Genomic DNA, 13,814 nt, shown 5'->3' with positions numbered 1-13,814 from the left:
TTGCATCAGGGCTATGGTCTCCTCTGATTGATACAGCTGTGAGAAGATAAATCTGGGAAAGGAGATACTCATATTCTGATTGTATTTTTTTTTCATTGTATGAAGAGGTCCTGCACTTCTGATTTGTTTGTAGCTATAGATAAGCCATTTTTTATTTCCTGTTGTCATTTCCTCCACTTCCCTCCAGCATCTGGTATAAAGTGATCAAATAGAAAATCCAGAGATTATGATTACTCATCTCTTCACAGTCATTCCAACCATGAGACTCATCTTTCAAGCATATTCAATGATCTTCATACTAGGCAACATGGTGGCTTCTCTGTCACAATCATCTGGTAAGTTCAAATCCCCACATATTTATTTAGAAATTGATATATCAGCTAGCAATATTTCTGTGTATATTTTACCTCATGTGTTACAATATTCAGTGCTTTTTTTGATTAGAAGATTAAACCAAACAAAAATCAATATCCATCAGAAATGAAAGTGGTCTTCTAAAAAACAAAATATAACAGATTTCTATGAAAGTTTTCTAACAGAGTAGATTGCAGCCAAAAAAGACTACCCTTCAATGAACAAAGAAGGATGAAACAGATTCAAGGTAAGACTTCTGCACTTAGTACTCTAAAAGAATGAACTTATGGGAAAAGATCAGCAATACTTTGTTCCTGAGAAAGCATCAAGATAAAAATACTATTACACAGCAAAATTATTAAAGACCAGTTGTTTGGCTACTGAAGAACATCTCTGTCTTAGGTATTTGTCTGCAATGCCATTACTTATAGCTTGTCAAAGATACATGCATTACTACAGAAATCAAGCATAAAGCTCAACACTTACATCAAAAATCTAATCTTCACTCGAGTTAATTTCCCACACATTCCCTGTCATTCATTTTATAAGGAAAAAGAAATTCTTTAAAGTTATGATCTGATGCTATCAACCTGTAAGTTACCTCTCTGTTCTGGCATACATATGGTAAATAAATACCATTTTTGGCAATGCTGTACCACCTGATTCCTTGGGGTTAATTGTCCCTGTGTGTCACTGGCTGTCCTGCGAGGGAAGGTGACTTCTCTGCCCTGAGATGGCAATCACCTATAGCCATGCAGGGCTGATGGCATGCCTTTGTGAAAATTAGAGCTGTGGTGCCTAATTTATGCAGTGTTGTGATGCCTGGCAATGGTCAGCAATCTTCTGAGAAAACACCAAAGCACTCAATTTGGTGGAGTCTAAGAATTATGCTATAAGAATTATACCTCATCTCAATATATCTATAAAAAACTTTCACTTGCTGGCTTGTTTCCTCTTCTTGAAAAGATTTTTGCTACTCATTCTCTGTCCTATGTGCTCAATTCAACAGCCTTGTGCACAAATGGCACTTTTGCCTAGATTTCTTCCTACTAAAAAAATAGAACAGTCCTTCATCAACATGAAGGGTAAATAAAGACTATAGGTTCAGATCTGGGTCTTGTTCTCCAGTAGTTTCTGTACAGTGTACTGCAACATGTGGAAGTTCAACATATGGTTACTTATCAGGTTTCATCAGTCTAAGGAAATCAAAAGTGGTTTTTCCTCTTTGTTATGCATCAATGAGGTTGCAACTGTTCCAGTACATGCGTGTTTCATTCTGTTATCTTTGAAGATTGATATTCTGCCTCTCCCTTTCTTTTTTAAAATTTGTTCCATGACATTTAGCCTTTTTACATGTTCCCTTTCAGTAGTATCTTTTCTCAGTAATAAACTTTGAAAAATAGAAAGGAGGTGGAATGTACTTGCTCATATTATTTCTCATTGTTGTATTTGCATAATTTTTTGCTCAGGGAAATGTTGGGTTTTTTTCCCCCTGTAGAACTACTTTCTCCACACACCACAGTGGTATTTTCCATGCTTCTCTGTCCTCAGAAGAATTAGGTGGCCAGCAGGGCCTGTGATGTTCAAGTCTTGTGTGGCCCCTTACCAGTCCCTGTCTGGTTTTATGGAAGGTGTAGGCTTGGGTAATTTCTCTGAAGCTCTTGCTCCAGGGCACTGGTATGTATCCTCCAGCACTGCAGCATGCTGCATACCTAGGTAGACCAGCAGGTCATCCTCAGACAGAAAGTTGTGCCACCCCTTTTAGCCTGTTCATAACATTTTTGACCTTTTCATCTATCCATTATTATAATAGGAAGAATAACTATGAATGTGTTGCTTTGGTGTATTGTATGCCTCCAGGATCACAATTAGAAGAAGGCTTTAAATATTTGCAATTACTGTGGGAGAGCTGACATATCAGCTGAGAATGATCTATGATGTCACAGCTGAATTAAAAAATTTCCTTCATAAATGAAGGGACAGAAATTGTCTCCTCTATCCTCTTTGTCTTTCCACTAAGAGAAGATACAAATGATTCTGCCTGCAGGAGTATAGGTGTACACTTGCTTTAAACCAAACACCTTTTTGGTTAATGGCAAGGGAAATATCATCAAAAAGAAAAAATATATTTCAGATAAACTGTATATATCCTCAGAGGGCTTGATGCCAATTTACGCTAAACTTTAGAGAAACTCACTTAGGTTATGCATGCCTTCATTTTGAAATTTAAATTATGCAAAATATACATGTCATAATTTCAAAAGATACATGCAAATACCTACCGTACATTTACAAAAAATACATCTCATACTACATTCAAAAAGGCTTCACAACTCATGAAATTAGGAAGCACAGAAGAAAATTTCTCCAACTAGAGCTCTGAAAACAAAGTCTTTAATGATAAAAGATTGGTAAGATTCTGTCCTACATACTTACTTAATTATGTTGAAACTGATTTCTTATGATTTTTTTTTTTAATTGGAGCACAGGAAAGAATACACATATATCACCAGATGGTTTACTATAATTTCTATTCCATTTCAATTAACTTTCTATTTCTTGTTAAAGAATTTGATGATGTATTGCCTTCCCTTTTAGTACACAAATAACTGTAGTTGTTGGAGTTTATACTTTGATTTTAATAATCCCAGCATTTAAATTCATAATATGTAGGGATATTTTGTAGAAAAAGGTTCTGCTTTAGATATATTTATTTATGTTGTTAAGTTGATACAATCTGACCAATCCTGCTAAAGTCAACTACTCAGAGTTAGGTCCATGAATAAATCACTTCAGGACTGGAGTCAAACTGATATTTTTTGCCATCCAAAAAATGTTCATCACCAAACCCAAGATTTAGTCTTCACCTCTGAATTGCAGTCTCTAATAAGTAGTGCAGAGTTATAATACATTTGAAAAAATAGAGAATAAAGAGTGTTGTTTAAGGTTCAGAATTAATTGGTGTCTTTTTTTTGCCTTCCAACAGGCTAGTCAGTGTCCACTTTGATTGTGTGGAAATGCCATGGGATTCCTCTGGTTTCCTTACTAGTATCCATCTCTAGATCTAGCCATACCTCAAATAACCCATTGAGAGTATGAAGAGATCAAACTCCCTCTTGAAAGAATGCTATGGGATTCAGGGCTTGAATGTTGGTGTCCTTTTGACATTGGTATTGAGGGAAAATGTGGCACCCTGAAAAAGGGTTTCGACAATTGACCTGCACAGAGATGGAAGGGTGGCTTACAACTTCACCAGATCTTTACTTCTCTGCTGGTAGGTTGTAGATGTATAGTCACAGGTTCAAGGAGATTCCCAAGCATAGATCACCTATTTGAGAGGCAAAATCAGTCTAAATTTTGTCACCACATTAATTGTCAGATGTGTAAAAAAATTTGGATAAGCAATTTCTGTGTGATCTCTCTCACAATTAGTTAACCAGTGCTATCCCTCTTAATTCTAACAATTTCCCCAGAAATATAATTTGCAAAAAAAAAAAAAAAGAAGAGGAAAAAAAGAAGTTATTTATACAGCCCAGTAAGATAAAAATAATTTAGAAAGAATAAGCATTATAATATTGTTTAAGAAATCTGAACTTGGAGGGAAAAACTCATAGCATTGTAGTTTTTTCCTTTTTGAGATATTTAAAACAAACTTTTCCTCTCCTTTCCTCTGTTACACTGTTCTGTATTTATGTTATGAACTCCTTTTTCCCTCTTCCTCCTTTTTTTCTCTACATGCACAGCCCTTGTGACCAAATTGACTGAACACCTCAGATCAATTGTGATGGAAAGCCACTTTCTATATGGGGCGTGTAGTGACAGGACAAGGAGTGCTGGCCATAAAATGAAAGAGACTGGATTTAGGTTAGATGTTAGAAAAATGTTCTTTACTCTGAGGGTTGTGAGTCACTGGAACAAGTTGCACAGAGAAGCTGTGAGTGCCCCATCACTGGAATTGTTCAAGGCCAGGTTAGATGGGGCTCTGAGCAGCCTGGTCTAGTGGAAGATTCAAAAATATTCACTACAAAGAACATTTTGCTTTCTGTCGTTCCGTCCAAATATTGTACACATAGAAACAGCATCAGAAATTAATTTTGAAATTAATTACCCTTGAAAATATATAATTAAGAAAGCAAGTACTCTTCCTGTTCTTATTTTCATAATTGAAGCATGATCATTAGCAGCTCTTTCTCAAAGTGAAAATACAGGCAATCAGATTAATTATCTAAAAGTAGAAAGTATATATTCTGTAACTTCTAAGGGGAATGGAAAGGATTCATTATATAGTCATAAAAATTATCTCAGGACATTACAATATTCTCCATTCTAACATGTATAGGCTTTTTCATTGTGTCAATTTTACTTAGGGAGGGAGAACATACACCTAATACACATTAAATATACATTAAACTAGTTTTATAGAAAATCTAAGTCCAAAAATTAAAGGATTTCAGTTACATTACATACTGCACAGCACAACCATGCTAAAGTAGTCATAAAAATTAAAATGTATTAGTACAATCATAGACCAAGAATCGACTGTTAGGCACTTTGCCTGCATATTTCTTAGAGGCTTTAGTAAAAGACAAGATCATCTCTTAGAGCTACACAAGGGATCTATGAAGAACTTGGAAGTCTTACATAAAATGAGCTGCTGTGTTGTAGGTACTTTGCTGCAACAGAAGTAGAAGCGGCTAGATAAACTCCACTTTATTACGCCTTTTAAGGTTTTTCAGTTCTGGTTTTGCCTCAGCATGTAAACAAGATTTTCTGTTTGAGAAAACAGTACAAAACAAACATCTGACAGTTTCCACAGATGTTCCCTACAGTGTTAGTTCCCAGATTTCTTCAGCAGGTATTTTGGGGAAAGTTGTCCTCAAGGTGTACATCTCATGCAGTGCAGGAACGTGGCCCAGTTTACCCTTTTTCGTCCCAGGACCATGTGGCCAAGTCTCTCTCTCATGTTGCTGTGCATGCCTTCATTTCATTATTTTGAAATTCTGATTTCAACCTCTCTAAGTTGTTTTACTCTATTTCTTTGTATTTTGGATATTCTTTTGTCTTCTTGTGTTATGATCATCTGAGCCTACTGCATACATATCTTAGAAATACTGATTTCCTACTGTGGAAACGCAGGGCACCAGGAATATTTCTCTGTCTGCTCTGGGGTGCCCTGACCCCCAGGGGAGCACTGTCTTTGACCCTCATTCATGGAGAAAGTTTCCTAGACTTCAACATAGACTAGAATCCACAAAAGTGTGAAATAGATTATAGAGAATAGTGTAGGTGTATCACTTGGTGAGAAATTTAGGTTTTGGGATTTTTAGTATGTTGTGGATGGAAGCAAGATAGAGGGCACAGGGTGTCGTCCTGGGTTTCTTCTTCATGCTTCTTCTTCCTTCTTCTTCATGGGTTTGGGTGGCGTTTTGTAATTGGGCAGAAAAGACCCCACTGGGGGCTCTTTGGGATCAGTTATCCGATTAAAAGGGAAAATAATCTAGGTGTCAGTTCTTAATTGGATAGTTTAGTCTTAAAAGACCTTGTAACAAGAGATTGTGAGCCATTTTGTGTCTTGCTGCTGAACTCATGTTTGTGAGATTGTTTTACTGATAAGAAATAATAAACACCTGAGTCCAAACATGAACTACCGTCTCAAGTGCCTTCAATCCAGACCCAGAGACACCGACACCCTACTAACGTCAAGGGACGCTTTTCATACTCACTCCTGAACTCATATTCTCCATAAATGTCCTGAGCAGGTGGGGAAGATGCCATCAACACCACAATAATCAACTTCAATAATGAGAAGATGCAGATCACATGGGCAACAAGAGAGCTTTTTCCCAATGAGAATGTGTCATTTTTTTACACGTGAGTATTGTCAGTGCCTATCCCTCTCTTGTTAAAGGATTTACTTAGGCACAATGAAATATCCAAGTCCATTTGAGTCTTCTGTGAACTAGAAATTCTTTTAACATTTCTTAATATCCAGCATGAAACCTGTTTATATTCACAACATACAGAAGTGTACAAATCAATAAACCTGGTGAGTAATCAGGCATGATATGAAAGATTTGTCTCTCTTCTGTCATTGTCCCTGTTCAGTGCATTGCTGATGCTAATTACACCATCAAAAATGGTTTTTCCACATATGTGTATATATTTTCCTTATTAACTGAGATCATTAATGACTAACAGAAGTGTAATATTTTTGTTCAAGACAGTCATAGTGCTTATTTTTTCTTTCTGGGTTGTATATGTGGAAGAACTTTTCATAGTACAGTCTTGAAAACAGGATCATGAGAGCATCTGTTTGAGCAAGTCATTCCCTTATTAGGAAACAACAGCATGAACAAAACTTGGTTATTTCAGACTGCATCCAAACCCAGGGCTGGAAATTAGGTGAAGTTTAGGTGATGAATTCCCTCACACCACTATGAAATTTGTCACTTCAATAAAAACCATGCTCAGACTTTCCTCTGTATAGCATTTGAAAAAAAAAAAAAGCATAAAAAAATTTAATTAACTTGTGCTAATTTTTAAGTTTTCCATTTACCAATATTATTTCATTTACAGATTTGGTGAAGGCAAGAAGAAAGTTTGGAAGCCATGTACCACCTATTTATTGGATCAAGATTATAATTCTGGCTGTCTTTTTAAGACCGAAGGACCTACCCTTACCATTTCTATCAGGAACAGCAACGGAAGTAATGTTTTTACTAAAAATCTAAAAGCTGATTTTTACAGTAAGTATGGAAAATCATGACTACTTTGGCAGATTTTCCAGTTCTCTGAGTTTGAGAAGAAATCTCTTATATGGCATATAAAATGTTATTATTGTGAATATCAAAACAAAAGTACAGTTACTTCATGCTGATTTTTGATCCTTGCTGTAGTTACGTAGGCTTGTGTGCAGCTGCACTTAAGTGAGAGTCAGACTTGTCCCAAAATACAATTTCAAAATCCAAAGGAAAATACTAAATATATGTATTTGGGTGTTCTTTGTCTAGTGCAGGCCCGCTGAGCAAGAAAATGGGTAGTTTTTTGTCTTAGTGCTGACTGTGTGATATTTCTCATACTTTCAACCTTCATTCTTTTGCCATTTTTCATACTATGTCAGGCAGCAAACTGCTTCTTGTCAAAGATGCTGTCACAAAACCATCATTGATGTCAATAGAAATTAGCTGAGTGGCTATGGTACAGTCTGGCAGAGTAAAAGGGACATCCTACTACTAGTAGAGATATGTTCCTGTTTTTATTGAATCTTTACTGTCCCCAAATACATATTTACCATCTAGTGTGAGATTAATTTATCAAAAACTTCTGGAATTTTGCATACCTACATCAAAGTGGAGCAATTTTTTTTCCTAATAGAAATCACACAGAATATATACAATGGAGAATTATCTGAAAATAAATATATATTCCAAACTTGTTAATAATGTTTTAGCAAAAGGGACTAAACACAAGTCTGTCAAGGCATCAAACTTTGAGAATGCTTTTATATATCTTAATTTTACCAATATCTGTTTAATTATGGAAAACTGCAGCCTAATCCTCAAATTTTTGCTATTAAACACCCACTGATAACAAAATTAATTTCAAAAAGGTTAGGTAACAAAGGACAAATATCAAGGATCAGACTGAAGCCTTTAAATTAGGAAGACAGAGCTTTTATAATACAAGAAGGCAAGAGTTCATTTTAGGATGCTATAGCAAAATCTGTTTCTCTTCTTCTCAGTAAAGCCCAGTCCACCAGAAAATGTGACCTTCTTCTGGAAAGAGGACACTGTTACTGTAAGCTGTAATAAACCTGAGAGAAATGCATGGTGCTTGAGATTTGAGCTTCAGTACAAAAGCAAGTTTGACAAAGAGTGGCAAGTGAGTTGTATGTCACATATTTTAATCAACATTGAAAGCAGTAGACATCACATTTTTATTCAACACTAGAAGGAGTTGGAAGTAGAATATCCATAGAATATAAAATACGTTTGTTTCCAAATTTTCTCCCATCCTATATTTTCAAATATATCTGCTAGCAGAAAACATCTAGATTTTTAGAACCCTGGGTTTCTGCCATGCCAGAAACAATTTATAAATTTAAAGGCAGTTCCCACCCTAAGAGCTGAGAGCAATCTAAGGAAAATGCATACATTTAGAATAGAGGAGTTTGGAAAGATAGAAGCAGAAAACAGATTAAGGAAAAGAAGAGAGAGAAAAAAAGAAAAACTAATGAAATAGTAGAAAAAGAAAAGAAATTACACAGGATTCTTATTTATCCTAAAATCAGCTCTTAAGTATTTCCAAACATTATTTCACTAACAAACCTTTCCATTCTCAAATATAACTTGTAAATATTTTGTGCATTGGAGTGTCTTTGTGTATTGTAAATATGCAACTGTAACATAGTGCACTATGCAATGATTGTTAGGACCTTCAATTCAATACCCCACAACAAGGAATGGATATGGATAGTCAAAAGTCAATCAAGAAACAGAATTCCTCAAAACTCAGAGAAAGGTAACATTTGTTTCTGAGGTTTTGCATTGGCTTATTCCTTGTCCTAGTTGTGATCATGACTGAGTACAGCATTTTGAAGCACTGTCTTGAAAACCAGAATTGACAATGATAAACCTTCTTCCACAGTCCAGAACTTCCAAGTGCTGCAGTATTGGAGAGCAAGGCTTCGATCCCAGGAAGTGCTACTCTTTCCGGGTCCGACTGAAGAGGCTGGTACCACACTGCAACGTGGTTAAATACAGCAGCGACTGGGCAGCTGAAACATTTTGGATGAATGGCATGTTATTAGGTAACACCTAATATATATATATATATATATATATATATATATATATATATATATATGTATATATTTATATATATATATATAGTCTAAGTGCAAAAGAAGAAAGGGAGACTGCAAAAGAAGCTGAGGACATGCAGCAAATGCATGTTGCACTATTGTTCTCCATCCTGTGCTATCAAAGAAAGTTCATGTGAATGTTTAATTGCGCCTGTTTAATTTAACTCTATCCACTTTGCTCCTGATGGCCCCTGAAGCTACCAATTAATGTCATAATCAGTAAAGTTAAGAGTATTATTATTTGTGTTACAATAGCATCGAGGATCCCCAGTGACAGTGATGTAATGCATGAGGGCTCAGTGCGTGTGTGTGTTGAAGGGGGTATATGATATTTGGACATCAAATATGAACTCTAAGAAAATCTCTTATGTCCAGTTTTTGAAGGCAGTTTGTTTTGCAAGTACATGCAGTTGAACTACAGGACCATAGGTCACAGAAGTCTGATGCTCAAGGGTGCTGGATTGATCGAAATGAGGATGGGGAAAAAAGAGATTGAAGGGAAGCAAAGCCAATATCATCACTGCTTTCCTACCAGACAGTTGGCATTTAACTGAGGGTGACTGACATTAATTAGATTGTCAATGGAAACAGTATTCCTACTGCTTATCAAAGACAAATCCCAGATTTTCTATAGGAAAAAAAAAAGACTGTACACCATACAAACACATTTATGTTACCTAAGCACAAACTGCCACTCGTTAGACTTTACCAGAATTATGAAGCCCTCAATTGTTCAGAGTAAAAAGATCTGATTTCTCTAAAATGCAATGAACTATTAGCTCACTTGAAAACAGCCTAGCTGGGATGAAATAATAACCTGTACACTCATGGCCACAGAGCTGACCTACAGAGAAGTCTCTTCCATTATGCAAACTGTGAGCCTGCAAGCATGTCCTCAGGTGTGGCTGGCAAATGACCTTAGGAAATAAGGAAAATGTCTTCCTCTGCACCTCTGAGAGCAGACAACCTATCAGCTTTACCTGAACCATTTGACCAGAGGCTGTCAGCAGGTACCAGCAAGGAAGGACATCACAGAGGAGACAGTCTAAGTGGTTAAGAGATTCTGTGTGCCCTTGGATCAGAAGTGACATTGACACAGCTCCTTCACTGGGGCAAGCAGTTTTCTTCAGGACTTTAATGAGTTATTGACTCCAAATCTATAATCAGATGAAGCTGTGAAGCTTCAAGAAATTTCATCAACTCTGAAATTTCATAAACTCACTTAGCAGAGGGGGGTCACAATTTTACTTGTGGTTTCCTGGCAGCTAAACAGAGCAAGGAGGTGGAACAGGCTGGAGAGTTGCTTCTGTATGAATAATCATCCAGGGTTTTGGCATTTCTGTGGAGACCAGAAGGCCAGTAGTAGGAGGCAGAGGTTTCAGGTGGCATTACAAAAGCTGCAGGAAGAACACTGAGAATGCAGGAAAATGCACAAATTAATTAGTTTTATATACTTGAATGTTAGGTGTTAGCCTGCCTCTAGTAACTTTCTGGGTATCAACTCCTGTGATTTGCTGGCTCTTTGTTTGCTGGGATTATTTATATGTTTTTTGTTGGGAGATAAGACATTTGGGCTACATGAAAACTTGCATTTGCAGCTTTAATGATTGTAAGTAGGTTTATGTAATACAGATCTTAGCACAAAGTTGCTTTATCACTGTTAATGCAATGTGATGAAGGTGAGTAGAAATACTTGATTCATTCATAATGCATCTACACTGCCTATAAGACCCTCTGTTGTCCTGTATCAGGTCAATTTAGATAAATAAAAAGCACAATTTAATTTTGTTGCAATGTTTGGGGAAGCAGAGATTTTCTTTTCAGTCTCAATTGAACAATTAAACTTGTCTTATTTGTCCTTAAAAACTTCTGTTTGTTTTTTTTTTTAAGAAAAGTCAACATTTTAACATGATTCGAAACATTTACAGTTAAAGCAAATTTTTTTTTTTACATACTCTTTTTGTGATTATTCTTAGATTCATGTGATGATGATACAACTCCTCAGTCAAGGACAGTAATTATTTTAAGTTGTTCGCTGGCAGTACTCTTAATGATGCTTATCCTCCTGATTCTTCTGTGTAAGTGGCAGAGGTAAATATAGTTTTATTGGTTACTACTAAATAGCCATGTCATGAAAATAGAGCTGTCAGTCTGGATGAAGCCTCTTGTGATGAAAATTCTTGTCAGGCAAATGAATTCATGGTGAAGATGTAGAAGTCAGTAGCTTAATCACTGTTTGAGGAATAATACATCCTGGCCTTCCAAACACCCAGGCCTTTAATTTGCAAAACTGGAACAATTCTGGTAAAAGACAATGTTTCAGGACAAAATTCTGCCTCTTCCACTTAATTTCTTCTCTTTTAAGGGAATTTAGCTAAATTGTGAGAAGCCAATTTTTCTAGCTACTTCTTCTGAAAGGACATTCTTTTGTTCAGCCTTCATCAATCAATCAAAATATCTGTTTGCAGTAGGATAAAGTAAGTTTGAGTGCATTTAACTTTAATAAGACTATATCAATATTTAGATTGGTTGTTGAATAATGCTGTTCATGTTTAGAATTTACAATTAAAAAAAAAATCTCAAACAACTACCAAACGACTACCAAACCCACAAAGGCCCCAGATTTTGGCTTTTTTGGTGGGAAAAAACCACCAAAATTGACATATTTTCAGAGAGGAACACATTTGTGACTCTAATTACCCTTTCAGTTCATAAATTGAGTTTTTTCTCCTGCACTTCTATGGTTCACATTTATGTTTGTGTTCACTAACTCAGCCAATACAGCTGGTTGCTACACCATCTTCCCTGTCTAGGGGAAGGTAACCAGAGAATGCAAGCTCTGACTACTGCATCGAGCAGAATGACACATGCTGAATAACTGGAAGTTTGTGTAAAGTCTGGATTTTGATAGACTGGGATTGGGTTGAAAATTTATCAAAAAATTCTCTTAGCCTGACGGAGTTATCAGATTGTTATAACTGCTTTTTGACTTTAGAACACATTAAAAAGAAATCAAGAACAGAGTACTGTAATGCAAAATACATTTGTGGGTACAGAACTGTGCTGAAGGATTTTTTTTAATATGAATAACTGTGCTATAACAAAACATTTATTTGGGTTTTTTTTCCTTTTTGCAGGGTTCAGATGTCAGTCCTGCCTGCTATACCAGACCCAAAATACCCATTAGCTGATCTCTTCAATGATCATAACGGAAACTTACAGGTAAAAATCACCTTAGCTGAGCTGCAAACTCCAAAACGTTGAGAATAATTTGAAGGTAGCTACTGATTCTTGCTCTGTGCAGACATTACTACAAGGAATCTCTGACCCAAGATAAAAGCCCCAAACCCTCCCCCTTGTGCAGCCTCACCAAGAGGATCCACGGAGCAAATGCTCATAAAATCAATGCAATGCTGCTTTGGGACTGTGAAAAGACACTTGCTATAGAGACAGAGAAACTGCGGGAGAAGAATTTCAGGGTGTTGAGTGGCGCAATATCCACTGAAATGACATTGTGGTGTCTGCACCCTCCCCTGCACATGATAGGTCAGGGACCTTGGTACCACCTGATCTTGTGCTTTATGTTTGTGAAGTGCTGAGCATGTGAGTGTTGGCGCAGTGATGGCACTCACAGCTTTGCAGGTGTCAGTCACAGGAGGGAATAGCCACTCTCAGCCATAGAGGTCCGTGCTTGGGTCAAAACCACATAAGTATATCAAAGAGGGAGCACCAGATATTTTACACATCCAAGGTTTTCTAGGGGCCCTAATTAAATTCAAAAATGTATTTTATGTGGTCTCAAGAATAAGTAGGAGTTTGTATGCAGTTCTGGAGTCCTATCTGCTTTCCTGCCATTCTGTCTTTCTTCTGTCCTGTTATTTTATATCCTGCTTCTCTACATTGCTTCTATTTCATCTTCTCCTAGCTTATCCTGGAAAGATGCCAATATGAAAGGAAAGTTGGTAATTGGTATCTGTACAACCAGGCTTCTTTTGACAGATAACTCATCTCTGCTGGCATTAACATTTTAATTTTTCTAGGAATGGCTAGACAAAAATGACCACGTGGTGTTGCAAACCAAGCTGGAATATGAAGAACCAGAGTCCATCACTGAGGCAGAAAGCCAGCAAGAAGATGGGAAGAACAGTGACAAACAGGGGCCTTTGGAAAAAATATTCACTTTTTCAGGAACAGCTGAAAATAATGATGGCAAAGCAGCTGAGATTGCCTGCCTGATACCAGCACCCAACACTACAGCTCCTATTGCTGGTTTCCATATTATAATGAATGATGACATGTATGTGATGTTATAAAAGCTGCAGAAGGTGTTAGGAAATTCCATAAAAATCCTGACGAGTTTGGGAGAGTGATGGAATAGAAAAGGTCATAGTGATAAGATTCACATCAAGAAAGACACTGGGCTGTGGTTTTAGATCTGTACTTTCCCAACTCTTGGGCAGACTCAAGTGTTTGAAACAAACTCCTGATAATTTATAGAGTCAGGATTTGTTCTTCTAATTGGGGTTTATCCCTAAGCCCCATTTTCCTTCTATGGACAGGAGAGCACAGGAGCTCTCCCATAATATATGTCAGCAGA

At 36.7% G+C, this 13,814-nt stretch overlaps 1 protein-coding gene across 1 annotated transcript; it reads left to right on the top strand.

The window, feature by feature from the left end:
* Positions 1 to 256: 256 nt before the first annotated feature.
* On the top strand, positions 257 to 13,530 carry CRLF2 (cytokine receptor like factor 2). Its single transcript, XM_030959753.1, has 8 exons — positions 257 to 335; positions 6,114 to 6,225; positions 6,931 to 7,100; positions 8,096 to 8,235; positions 9,001 to 9,163; positions 11,194 to 11,308; positions 12,355 to 12,439; positions 13,258 to 13,530. The coding sequence occupies exons 1-8, from the start codon at positions 260 to 262 to the stop codon at positions 13,528 to 13,530; spliced, it is 1,134 nt and encodes a 377-aa protein (XP_030815613.1). The 5' UTR covers positions 257 to 259.
* The last annotated feature ends 284 nt before the right edge of the window (positions 13,531 to 13,814 follow it).

This window comes from Camarhynchus parvulus, chromosome 1, assembly GCF_901933205.1.
Source record: "Camarhynchus parvulus chromosome 1, STF_HiC, whole genome shotgun sequence".
Lineage (NCBI taxonomy): Eukaryota > Metazoa > Chordata > Aves > Passeriformes > Thraupidae > Camarhynchus > Camarhynchus parvulus.
This window is presented reverse-complemented; position numbering and strand designations above follow the sequence as displayed.

What these genes read in the sequence shown, in the direction of transcription:
- CRLF2 (XM_030959753.1), top strand. Translation starts at nt 260, where the DNA reads ATGAGACTCATCTTTCAAGCATATTCAATGATCTTCATACTAGGCAAC. An exon ending in AGTTTGACAAAGAGTGGCAA is followed by an intron (nt 8,236 to 9,000) that starts GTGAGTTGTATG and finishes CTTCTTCCACAG; the next exon opens with TCCAGAACTTCCAAGTGCTG. An exon ending in CTTCTGTGTAAGTGGCAGAG is followed by an intron (nt 11,309 to 12,354) that starts GTAAATATAGTT and finishes TCCTTTTTGCAG; the next exon opens with GGTTCAGATGTCAGTCCTGC.